Genomic DNA, 13,656 nt, shown 5'->3' on the forward strand with positions numbered 1-13,656 from the left:
GGCAAGACAAGTTGCAAAACTAGTGATTTGTTGAATGAGGTTGCACAGAGGTGTGTGTGTATGTGTGTGTGTGTGTTCCTCACCGGCGTACAGTACTCCACCATGGGGTAGTTGAGCTTGTGGCCCTTGGCGGTTCGTCCAGAGAAGAAGCAGCTCTGACACACGTCGTAGTTAAAGTGCTTCAGACTGCGATACCTAGGGAAAAACAAGATAATACGAGTAATGATTCCGTCAAACAGATTCCTCCATTTCCCAATCTTGTTCTTTCATGTGCATGTGTGTGTGTGTTCTGTTATGCTCTCATATTGGCTATTCCAGGGCCTCCTGTCATCACCTTCTCTCTTCAATTCCTCTGCTAAGATCGAAATGAAGCACCTGCAGCTCTATCCCAAAACACCTTTTCATCGTACTCAAATCAGAGTATATAAGACATTCGTAAGACAACTGTAAATTAAGATGGGCCGAATTCATGCGCAACATCAGAAGTCTTCCATCCCTCTGTTTCTCTCTCCTCTACCACAGCCAAGGTGATCTGAGTGATGACAGAGCCCATAGCAATGCATCAGACAGTAGAGCACAGTATACCCCACGTCCCACTACACAGCAACCTTTTCATTAGCCTTGACACAGACGCCTACTCTCTCTCTCTCTCTATCTCTCTCTCAATTCAATTCAATTTGGTTTATTGGCATGACGTAAAAATGTACATATTGCCAAAGCTTATTTTGGAAATTTACAATATAACTAAAAATGAGAATCAAAAATGTCAACGGGACAACAGTAACAACAATAACCAAGGGTCAAAATAACCATACATTCAACAATAACAATAAGCATACAGTTGAGTACATGTGCAGGTTGATTGGTCTGTCAGACACTGTCCCTCAACTTATGGCAGGCAGCAATGTAGTGTGCTGCCAACCCACAGCACTCTGCGTCCTCCCCCAACAGGACGGGTAGCCTATCCTCATCAGAGAGGTCTTTGAAACCTTGAATAAGGGTTCCCTCACCCTCTGGATGTTCTGGGCCTTCAGGCTTCAGTGTGTCCCTCTCCCTCTCCCTCTCCCTCTCCCTCTCCCTCTCCCTCTCCCTCTCCCTCCTGACAGACGACCAAAGGAATGTGTCGTGTCAAATGTCTCCTGGTGTGGCCTGTGGACATCTTTGAACTCAGCTCATCACAGGGAGGTCTTTGGAATCATAAAAGCGTGATTATGATAAACTACTGACATATCAGCCGGTGGTGTTTGTTCATTTGTGTGAGAGAGACCTTTAGGAGTCTTTTGAGACCCCCAGTACCACAGGGGTGGTCTCTTATGCACTGTTTGTGGATGTCTGCGTCTGTGTGTACGCGCGTGTGCAAGCGCGAGTGATTCTAGATGTCCTCCTCCAGTTGGTATTTAGTCAGAAGTTTATGATCTGCTGGCATTTAGATAAATGCCTGCCCTCCAGAGCAGGCCTGCCCTTTCTGCTCTACTCTACTAGAGCAGGGAGACCAGCATGCATGAACCCACTGGGTGGGTGGGGGTGTGTGTGTGTGTGTGTGTGTGTGTGTGTGTGTGTGTGTGTGTGTGTGTGTGTGTGTGTGTGTGTGTGTGTGTGTGTGTGTGTGTGTGTAGGGTGTAGGGTGTAGGGTGTAGGGTGTAGGGTGTCTATTTGTTTAAAAATCACCCTGATTAACTTTTTAGTCATATCCCAGTTTAACTATTTGCTTATGGCCTAGTGGCATTTTTTAATTTAATGAGCAACATTTTTTCCATTTCATTTGGAATGGCAAGCCAGACAAAATTAAGTGTGCCTATTTATATAATGAACTTAAATCTGAACTGGTTTTCTGAAAGATTAGTAGGAATGTCTCAAAAATTTCCCAGATTGACTGACCTTCATGCCTCAATGCAATGAAAAACCCTTGAATGAGTAGGTGTGTCCAAATGTTTGACTGGTACTGTATGGCAAATAGAAATCGAAACTGGATGGTGTTCAGAGATAGATGGGAGGGATTGAGTGGAGCTGAAGGATGGGACTAAAAACAAACAAAATATAAAAATGTATGTTTAAGTTGGAAGTAGAAGCCTAAGTGTTGTTGTCTATTCGTTTACTCCAATTAGGGATTGATGTCAGGGTTACGGGAAAATAATAAAGATATATAATTTTTATATATATATATATTTCCCCAAAAATATATGGGGGATTGGAAATTATGCAGACAATTAAATCGATGGAAACCACAATCTATCTTCAATTTTAATGCTGATCTACCGCTCCCCCAAAAAGGAAAAAAAGAAAAAGGAACTAACATCAAAGTTGCGTGCACATTTGTGCCTATATGCGTTTGTGTGTATTTTTACCTGAACCCTACAATGGGACACTCCTTGCAGATGTTACACTTGGCCTGGTGTTTGGCTGTCTCAGCAGCCGCCACTCTATGTAGCACAGGAAGCCACACCACAGACTGGGGCTCCAGTCTCATCCAATCAACAAACTGCCTGGGCTCCAGCTCCACCTTATTGGTCACCTGGACAGGAAGAGGAAAGAGGAATTGGAGGTTTCAAGTCAAAGTGAATTCAACAACTAGCCTGCATCCAAAATGTCACCCTATTCCCTATATATAGTGCACTACTTTTGACCAGGACCCATAACAGTGCACTATACTGGGAACATGGCGACATTTCAAGCACAGCCCTAGTGTTAGACCTATATTCTTTACCATTTACAGAGGTATTAAATCCTTTTACACCTCGAGATAGCTGCTGTCCAAAATACAGCAAACACACTTGAGCTTTCAGTTGCCACGGCTACCCACAAAGGTCAGTGAGTAAACATTCTGAGAGGGAAGAGAGAGACTATACAAACATGCCTGGTGCCAAAAATATATTATGCTTGAAAAGCGTGCCCAAAGTAAACTGCCTGTTACTCAGGCCCAGAAGCTAGGATATTCATATGCATGGCAGTATTCGATAGAAAACACTCTAAAGTTTCAAAAAACTGTTAAAATAATGTCTGTGAGTATAACAGAACTGATTTGGCAGACGAAACCCGAGCACAATCCATCCAGGGAAATTTTAGATGGCAGCAGTGTATGTGCAAAGTTATAGACCGTTCCAATGAGCCATTGCATTTCTGTTAAAAATGTTGTATCAAGACTGCCCAAATGTGCATCATTTGTTTATTAATAACTTCTCATGTTCAAAATGGTGCACTCTCCTCAAACAATAGCATGGTATTATTTCACTGTAATAGCTACTGTAAATTGGACAGATCAAATCAAAGTTAATTTGTCACGTGCGCCGAATACAACAGGTGTAGACATTACAGTGAAATGCTTACTTACAGGCTCTAACCAATAGTGCAAAAAAGGTATTAGGTGAACAATAGGTAAGTAAAGAAATAAAACAACAGTAAAAATACAGTGAAAAATAACAGTAGCGAGGTTATATACAGTAGCGAGGCTATAAAAGTAGCGAGGCTACATACAGACACCGGTTAGTCAGGCTGATTGAGGTAGTATGTTAATGTAGATATGGTTAAATTGACTATGCATATATGATGAACAGAGAGTAGCAGTAGCGTAAAAAGAGGGGTTGGGGGGCACACAATGCAAATAGTCTGGGTAGCCATTTGATTACCTGTTCAGGAGTCTTATGTCTTGGGGGTAAAAACGGTTGAGAAGCCTTTTTGTCCTAGACTTGGCACTCCAGTATCGCTTGCCATGTGGTAGTAGAGAGAACAGTCTATGACTGGGGTGGCTGGGGTCTTTGACCATTTTTAGGGCCTTCCTCTGACACCACCTGGTGTAGAGGTCCTGGATGGCAGGCAGCTTAGCCCCAGTGATGAACTGGGCCGTATGCACTACTCTCTGTAGTGTCTTGCGGTCGGAGGCCGAGCAATTGCCGTACCAGGCAGTGATGCAACCAGTCAGGATGCTCTCGATGTTGCAGCTGTAGAACCTTTTGAGGATCTCAGGACCCATGCCAAATCTTTTTAGTTTCCTGAATAGGCTTTGTCGTAACCTCTTCACGACTTTCTTGGTGTGTTTGGACCATTCTAGTTTGTTGTTGATGTGGAATCCAAGGAACTTGAAGCTCTCAGCCTGCTCCACTACAGCCCCGTCGATGAGAATGGGGGCGTGTTTGGTCCTTCTTTTCCTGTAGTCCACAATCATCTCCTTAGTCTTGGTTACGTTAAGGGATAGGTTGTTATTCTGGCACCACCCGGCCAGGTCTCTGATCTCCTCCCTATAGGCTGTCTCATCGTTGTCGGTGATCAGGCCTACCACTGTTGTGTTGTCTGTAAACTTAATGATGGTGTTGGAGTCTTGCCTGGCCATGCAGTCGTGGGTGAACAGGGACTACAGGAGGGGACTGAGCACACACCCCTGGGGAGCTCCAGTGTTGAGGATCAGCGTGGCAGATGTGTTGCTACCTATCCTCACCACCTGGGGTTGGCCCGACAGGAAGTCCAGGATCCAGTAGCAGAGGGAGGTGTTTAGTCCCAGGATCCTTAGCTTAGTGATGAGCTTTGAGGGTACTATGGTGTTGAACGCTGAGCTGTAGTCAATGAATAGCAATCTCACATAAGTGTTCCTTTTGTCCAGGTGGGAAAGGGCAGTGTGGAGTGCAATAGAGATTGCATCATCTGTGGATCTGTTTGGGCGGTATGCAAATTGGAGTGGGTCTAGGGTTTCTGGGATAATGGTGTTGATGTAGCCTTTCAAAGCACTTCATGGCTACGTCTGTGAGTGCTACGGGTCTGTAGTCATTTAGGCAGGTTGCCTTTGTGTTCTTGGGCACAGGGACTATGGTGGTCTGCTTGAAACATGTTGGTATTACAGACTCAATCAGGGACACGTTGAAAATGTCAGTGAAGACACCTGCCAATTAATCAGCACATGCCCGGAGCACATGTCCTGGTAATCCGTCTGGCCCCGCAGCCTTGTGTATGTTGACCTGTTGAAAGGTCTTACTCACGTCGGCTACGGAGAGCGTGATCACACAGTCGTCCGGAACAGCTGATGCTCTCATGCATGCCTCAGTGTTGCTTGCCTCGAAGCGAGCATAGAAGTGATTTAGCTCGTCTGGTAGGCTCGTGTCACTGTGCAGCTCGCGGCTGTGCTTCCCTTTGTTGTCTGTAATAGTTTGCAAGCCCTGCCACATAAGACTAGCGTCAGAACCGGTGGGGTATAATTCAATCTTAGCTCTGTATTTACGCTTTACCTGTTTTATGGTTCGTCTCAGGGCATAGCAGGATTTTTTGCAAGCTTCCGGGTTAGAGTCCCGCACCTTGAAAGCGGCAGCTCTACCCTTTAGCTCAGTGCAAATCTTGCCTGTAATCCATGGCTTCTGGTTGGGGTATGTACGTACAGTCACTGTGGGGACAAGGTCCTCGATGCACTTATTGATAAAGCCAGTGACTAATGTGGTGTACTCTTCAATGCCATCGGAAGAATCCCGGAATATGTTCCAGTCTGTGATAGCAAAACAGTCCTTTAGTTTAGCTTCTGCTTCATCTCACCACTTTCTTATAGACCGAGTCACTGGTGCTTCCTGCTTTAATTTTTGCTTGTAACCAGGAATCTGGTTAGATTTGTGGTTGGATTTACCAAATGGATGACGAGGGAGGGTTTTGTACGCGTCTCTGTGTTTGGAGTACAGGTGATATAGAATTTTTTTCCCTCTGGTTGCACATTTAACTTCTTGTCAATAGGGGGGCGCTGTTTTCACTTTGGAAAAAATCGTGGCCAAATTAAACTGCCTCGTACTCTATTCTAGATCGTACAATATGCATATTATTATTACTATTGGATAGAAAACACTCTCAAGTTTCTAAAACTGTTTGAATTATATCTGTGAGTAAAACAGAACTCATTTTGCAGCAAACTTCCAGACAGGAAGTGAAAAATCTGAAAACGAGGCTCTGTTTCAGGGCCTGCCTATTGCCTAATATTTATCGATATGCATGCACTTCATACGCCTTCCACTAGATGTCAACAGGCAGTGGAAGGTGGAATGGGGTGTCTAGCTTGATCTGAGGTCGAACAAGAGCTCTTGGAATGACGTGTCCAGAATTTCCTTTGTCTACCAAGGCACGGGAAGCACCTCCATATTGTCTTATGATAAGCGTTCGGTATACACGGCTAATATCTCCGGCTCTGATTTTATTTGATACATGTGATAATAACATCGTAAAGCAGGTTTTTTCAACCGAGTTCTATCAGTTTATTCAACGTTTATTTGGACTTTTGGAGTTTTCCGTTCTTTGCGTCGAGAGAAACTGGGAACGTCATCAACATTGGCTAGCATTGTGGCACGAATTCGACAGGACATTCTAAAACCAAACAACGATTTATTCTGGACCTAGGACTCCTTGTACAAGATTCTGATGGAAGCTCAACAAAAGTAAGAACAATTTATGATGTTATTTCGTATTTCTTTGGAAAATGTTGATTCCTATTCTCTGCCGTTTTGGCGGGCGCTGTCTCGCAATGAGGTCAATGAGGGGAACGCTCAAAACCTTTTCCTGTGTGTGTGTGATCTCTGTTTTTTTACAGTGACCTCTAGCTGAGCACCTCTGTTGGGGCTAAATGTCAGATATATGTGATTCAGCTCTGAGATCACACACACACAGACAGAAAGACATGGAGAACCAGTTCTGGAGTGACAAGGCATTGAGCCCGAAAGCAGACACCCCCAACCCTTCCCTAAATTTTCCTCCCTGTTTTCTCTTTCTCTCGTCTGTTTCCCCCTCCCTCCCTCATCCCTGAGTCCCTCCTGTCATCCAAGGGGCAGAGTTACGGCACTTACAGATCAATTACCCGAAGGAAGTAGGGATGGAGGGAGGATGGAGGGATGGCGAAAGAGGAAAAGAGGTCAAGGCCCGTAGAACAGGCCGTATTTATGGGCCCCCACCTCATTCATTACAGCCCCATTCAATCAAATGGAGTGGGTGACTGCACTGTGGCGGCTCTTCGCTGGCTGGCTGATACAGGGAGGTCACAGGGACAGAGAGCGAGACAGAGAGAGAGAGAGAGGCTACTGGGCAGAGAGGCCAGAGCCATCAGTCACTCTCACCACGAACTTTAATGCATTATGAATTGTACCGTGAATATCACACCGTCTCGTTGTAATGGTGGTGGTGCAGATGATGGTGTGCGTGCGTGTGTGTGTGTGTATGTGTGTTCAAGTTTGTTTATTTGTCATATGCAAAGGGAAAGGGAAAGGGTGATACCTAGTCAGTTGTACAACTGAATGCATTCAACTGAAATGTGTCTTCTGCATTTAACCCAACCCTTCTGAATGTATTTAGACCCCTTCCCTTTGTTATGTTACGGCCTTATTCTAAAATTCATTGAATCATTTTTTTCCCTCATCAATCTACACACAATATCCCATAATGACAAAGCAAAAACAGGGTTTTAAAAAACAGAAATGCCTTATTTACATAAGTATTCAGACCCTTTGCTATGAGACTCGAAATTGAGCTCAGGTGCATCCTGTTTCCATTGATCATCCTTGATGTTTTTACAACTTGATTGGAGTCCGTCTGTGGTAAATTAAATTGATTGGACATTATTTGGAAAGGCACACACCTGTCAATGTAAGGTCCCACAGTTGACAGTGCATGTCAGAGCAAAAAACAAGCCATGAGGTCAAAGGAATTGTCTGTAGAGCTCTGAGACAGGATTGGGTCGAGGCACACATCTGGGGAAGGGTATCAAAACATTTCTGCAGGATTGAAGGTCCCCAAGAACACAGTGGCTTCCATGATTCATAAATGGAAGAAGTTTGGGACCACCAAGACTCTTCCTAGAGCTGTCCACCCGGCCAAACTGATCAATAGGGGGAGAAGGGCCTTGGTCAGAGAGATCCAGAGTTCCTCTGTAGAGATGGGAGAACCTTCCAGAAGGACAACCATCTCTGCAGCACTCCACCAGTCAGGCCTTTATGGTAGTGTGGCCAGAGGGAAGCCACTCCTCAGTAAAAGGAAATATGACAGCCAGTTTGGACTTTGCCAAAAGGCACCTAAAGGACTCTCAGACCACGAAAAACAAGATTCTCTGGTCTGATTAAACCAAGATTGAACTTTTGGGCCTGAATGCCAAGCGTCACGCCTGGAGAAAACCTGGCACCTCCCTATGGTGAAGCATGGTAGTGGCAGCATCTTGCTGTGGGGATGTTTTTCAGCGGCAGGGAATGGAAGACTAGTCAGGCTTGAGGTTAAGATGAACGGAGCGAATTACATTGCCTTGATGAAAACCGTAGGTTCAACAGGACAACGACCCTAAGCACACAGCCAAGACAACGCAGGATTGGCTTCAGGATAAGTCTCTGAATGTCCTTGAGTGGCCGAGCCCAGACTTGAACCCGATCAAACATCTCTGGAGAGACCTGAAAATAGCTGTGCAGCGACACTCCCCATTGAACCTGACAGAGCTTGAGAGGATCTGCAGAGAAGAATGGTAGCATCATACCCAAGAAGACTTGAGGCTGTAATCTCTGACAAAGGTGCTTCAACAAAGTACTGAGTAAAGGGTCTGAATACATGTGCAAATGTGATATTTCAGTTTTTTTTATATATAGATTTGCAAAAATGTCTAAAAAACTAGTTTTAGCTTTGTCATTATGGGGTATTGTATGTAGAATGATGAGGGGAAAAAACAATTGAATCAAATTTCCTATAAGGCTGTAACCTAACAAATTGTGAAAAAAGTCAAGGGGTCTGAATACTTTCTGAATGCACTGTACACATGATATACATGGAGTACACAGTGCAACGAAATGCTTATTGGCAGGTTCACCACTCAACAATGCAACAACAATAGGAAAGTAAGTATGTGAATAAAAAAGTAACAACAATAAAAGCTCAATTAATACAAATATAGTGTATGGGGAAAGGGGGCAAGGGTGTAATGGGGGGAGAGAATGGAAAGAGGTTGTAGGTAGATAAGGAGTGAGAGAAGGGGAGTGTTGAGGCGATAGGAGAACGTACAGACAGTAAAGACATCTCCAGGTCCGTAGCGGCTCCTGTTACACTGTGTGACATTCCCAATGTCAGCCGCGCTCCATCACCCCACTATTTTGGGAGCCCGAGCAGCGAAATCTGGGATATTTATTGCTTACTAATTTAATTCTGCCGCAGAGTTTATGACTGACGACACATGAGTCATGGGAAAAGAGAAAAATGAAAATGTGAACCCAAGGGATGGAAAAGTCATTCAACAGGAGTGGTGGCCAGACCTATACACAGGGAAAGTGCTTGGGTGGCCGCGGTGAAACATTAGAGGACAGGCCAACCACGTGAACGTTTATATTTGTACTTTCATGAGCAATGTGTATGTGTTTTGTTTGTGTGCGCGAGTGCCTGTGCGCATGCGTGTGTGCTTGTGTGCGCGTGTGTCTGCGTACATCCATGTGTGTGGGTGTACGTGCTTACATACGTGTTGGAAGCAGCTCCGGACACTGGGTTCGATGTTGCTCCCTCCGAAGGCGGCGACCTCTCCTAGTTGCCGTGGTATCTGGATAGCGTCATGGAGCAGCAGACCCAGCTGTCTCTGGTCACACCTATCCCCTGACGATGCCACCTGACTGAACAGGTCTGGAAGAAAGAAAGAAAGAAAGTGTTTGAGTGATTGAGCTAGGAGACTACACAAATACAGTTTCTCATCCAAGACTCCACTGTCACTTTTGATCAGCGTGTTGTGTGAGTCAGTGTGTTGTGTGAGTGTGTGTATTAATAGCTTCATGTGGGTAGTCATCACTAAGAGCTTCGGGGAGGAGGAGGTACAGTAGAAGAGTCCTGGTGAGATGAGCAACACTGTCAGAATACAACCCAAAATAATCAACAGTCTCTCTCTCCCTCCGTCTCCCCTCGCTCTCTTCCTTTCCCTTCCTCCCGCTGTCTCTATCACAGGAGAGCAATCACTTTCCCAACAACCCCTGCCCTGAGCGGAGAGGAAGGGGCATCTGCCCATTGTTAAAAGGGATGACAGAGTTCTTAAACGTACACACCCAACGTTTCTTTTCTTTAAGTTATAAAACAAAAACAAAACCAAATTGAATACAAGAGCTCAGTTGATTCTTGTCAGAGCTCTGTCTGCCTTGTTACTCATAGATAGGACAAACAAGGAGAGAGAAAGAAAGAGAGAGACAGAGACAGTGAGAGAGAGATGAGGGATGAAGGGAGAGAGAGATGGAGAGCGAGAGATGGAGAGAGAGCGAGAAGAGAAGAAAATACAGGGACGCAGTAGACAGCGAGAACGTTGGAGAGAGAGAAATACAGTAGAGACTAGAAAAAGGCGATAGAGAGTAGGGTGGAGAGATGTGGCTCTTCTATCTATCTGGTCTGCCTGGCCATGTCTTTGATCTCTGTGTGAGACCCTGCCTTGACGTCAGCTCTCATTATGTGGAATGGTAATGCCACCTCTACCATACCGTGTGTGTATGTCTGCATGTGCGCAAACCAGTCTTGATCTAATTATGGCTCTTCTTCGTTAGTGCACGTTCTGAGCCGAGCATACTTATTCATGAGCAGCCATGCGTTTCAGCTTCATAAGCCTTCATAGCCACTACGTAGGACATCATTGTGAACGACCTCAAAATCACATGAGCCCCATGCTTACTTAATATTTCCACTCTGAAGGACAAAACGAGGACACAAAAATGGGTGAACAACAGAGCACACTCCCCCAGTGCACCAGCCATATCCCTAATCCCCCTGCAATAAAAAAAAATTACTAAACTAGTGGGAGGTCTCTCATCTAATTAGACGTGCCATTCACTGGCGTCCTCTGCCACGGGTCCAGCCGCTCGTCACCCTGGGTAACTGAGCTGGGATTACAGCCTGGCAGAGGGCATTATGGGATACACTGGCACGGAGAACACTACAATGCTCACCACAGGGCTGTTCTCAATTCACCTCAGGGCGTGGGTGTGTGTCAAAGTGAGCGATAAAGTTGTATGACTTCACTTTGTGTGCGTTTGAGTGTTTCTGTGTGCATTATGTGTGTGAAAGAGGTTTTGTGCGATGGTTGGTACTTACATTTGTATTTCTCCTCCAGATGGCCCTTGGAGAGCGAGAGCAATCCTATCTTCATGGACAGGACACGAATCTTCCCACTGCGTCCACTACAGAGTGAGGGAACACAAATACACAAGAAGAGAAAATAAAATAAATACAAATTCTACAAGGGGTAGAATTTGTGTGTTTAATACATGAATATAACGTGTGTGTCAACGACGTACGTGTCATAGACATTTAGCAGCCAGTTGAGACACATGTCGACACACAGCGGAACGTTGACCAGGTCCTTGTGCTGCTGCTCCAGCCCGTCATAGATGGATGTCAGACAGTTGATCACGTCAGGCACTGTCAGCAGCTGGGCATTCTGGGTAAGCTTGTGTTGTTCGAAGGTGCTCTGGGCCACGTTCAGGTCCAACAGGTCCACTGGATGGAGGGAGGGATTTCCCAAAGTTGTTTACTAAGCCCACTCAATTACAACAAAGGGTATTATAAAATGCTGAAGAACAGTGGAAACTGCCACTGCAAATTACAGATGGCTGGAATGTCACAACAAGGCCGTAGACAGGATATGAGGTGGCTGTAGACATTGGTGTGACACCAGGGTGGCAGGCCAACCAATTTCAGTTACAGCTACTGCAGCCCACGGCTCAGAGTTAACCTAATTAGCCGTTTAAGGGGAATATTGCTGTCTGAGTGTGTGGGAGACACACACACAAACACACACGTCTCACAGTGGGGGTCCATGGAGGAAAAACAAAACACCAGGTGTTTGAGGAAAATATACCGACTCGTTACCTCTCTCTCTCATCCCTCTCTCTTACTCTCCTTCCTCACTCACTGTATGTTTCAGAGCTCACATTAAGCCAGAGTCATAACTAATAAATACAGATCCTGTGTCTATGCTTCAGGCTTCGACTCGTAATCTAACGGGTGAAATTGAATTGGAATGCCTCTGGTCCAAAGCACTCAGTTGTACTAGGAGCTCTCATCTCATCATCACAAGCAAATAGAGGCAAAGTATTAGAATGCAATATGAGATGAACCCAAAGAGCCTGAATCATCTAAACTGATTAACACACACACTGCTCCATGCATAGAACTACAAGACGCTGAACACACACACACACACACACACACACTCTGTCACCTACTCTCAGCACGACAAACACCTACCCATCCTCACCCACCCACAGCACGACAGAAAGCAGACAGCGAAATAAGAAAGTAACGCCGTGAAGTTTGGGGTATTAGTTGGAGCGCTCTTAATAACATAAACACCTGGGTAATTATGGTAGAGAGCCTGGCTCAGTCCCAGCAGCAAGGTACAGACAGTACCCAGAGGAACAGGTGATCATATCTCTGCACTGCCACACACCAACAGGGAACAACTAACACAATGATAGCTATAGCCAGCTGGTTATTGTAGAAGACAATTTGATCCCTTCTAGAATGAAACAGACAAGGCACAGGTGGATTCTCAGCTAAACAAAATGATGTACACACTTACAGGCACACACAAACTCAATGACATACACACACGCACAAACCTGCAAAGTGGGATGGACATACTTCAAAATAAGCCCCTCCATGTCAGACTAGATCCAAACTGTTTGGCAGTAGATCAGGTCATTAAGGCATCTGATGCCTTGCACCTGGACTATGTTGTGAATAGGTGAGGAGGGAGAAGATTCTGACGGCACAGGAATCTCTACAGCCTGAAGACATTTAGCTGAGGTGTGTGTGAGTGTATAGAAAAGGACACTTACAGCCTAGTGCTTTCTGTAGCCTGCGGATTTTCATGGCTGTTCTGTAAGCGGAAAATCTCACGTTGTTTAGGTCGGCTAAAAAGGAGAGAGAGAAAGATAGAAAGAGAGAAACCGAAGGGAGGAAATACATCATACAGAATGTATAATAGCGATCTGACACATGGGCATAAAATAACTGGAAAGGCGGGGAGACATGAAATAATCATGTCAAACTGGAAACCTGTTGAGAAAAATGTGCTGTCGTGTAATTTATATGTGGTCACACAGGGATGGCTGGAAATGACTGGTAATTGGGTTAGTGAGTCCTCTCTCGGAGGAGTAGAGTCCTATTTGTTGAGTGTTGGCCTTCAGGAAATGTTCCCAGAGTTCCACAGCGTATTACTGATCCATCAGCTCATTAAAGAACAGTCACACTCACCACAGCAATGGCACGACGACATGAATTCGGATGTTACAGTCAGTGTGAGTGGGAGAACGTGAGTGTGTGTGCATGTGTGTATGTGTGTGAGAGAGAGAGAGAGAGCGAGAGAGAGAGGGAGAAAGAAAGAAAATGTGAGAGAACTTTGGAGCTACTCCATGGTGTAAAATGTGTGTGAGGTGAAAGTGATTTTTTGGTGATTTTGGTGATTTTATATATATATATAAAATCACCAAAATCACCAAAAAATCACTTTCACCTCACACACATTTTACACCATGGAGTAGCTCCAAAGTATATACTGTATATATATTAATTTATTTCACCTTTATTTAACCAGGTAGGCCAGTTGAGAACAAGTTCTCATTTACAACTACGACCTGGCCAAGATAAAGCGAAGCAGCGCGACAAAAACAAAGACACAGAGTTACACATGGGATAAACAAACGTAGTCAATAA

The 13,656-nt window shown here is 44.9% G+C and overlaps 1 protein-coding gene across 1 annotated transcript in view; it reads right to left on the minus strand.

The window, feature by feature from the left end:
* LOC120023925 (utrophin-like) overlaps positions 1-13,656 on the minus strand; it is a 187,234-nt gene that overhangs the window by 37,527 nt on the left and 136,051 nt on the right. Inside the window, 6 exon segments of the mRNA XM_038968027.1 lie at positions 84-195; positions 2,346-2,512; positions 9,431-9,588; positions 11,032-11,117; positions 11,235-11,436; positions 12,780-12,854. Of these exon segments, the coding sequence (XP_038823955.1) occupies positions 84-195; positions 2,346-2,512; positions 9,431-9,588; positions 11,032-11,117; positions 11,235-11,436; positions 12,780-12,854 (800 nt within the window).

Source organism: Salvelinus namaycush, chromosome 29 (assembly GCF_016432855.1).
Source record: "Salvelinus namaycush isolate Seneca chromosome 29, SaNama_1.0, whole genome shotgun sequence".
Lineage (NCBI taxonomy): Eukaryota > Metazoa > Chordata > Actinopteri > Salmoniformes > Salmonidae > Salvelinus > Salvelinus namaycush.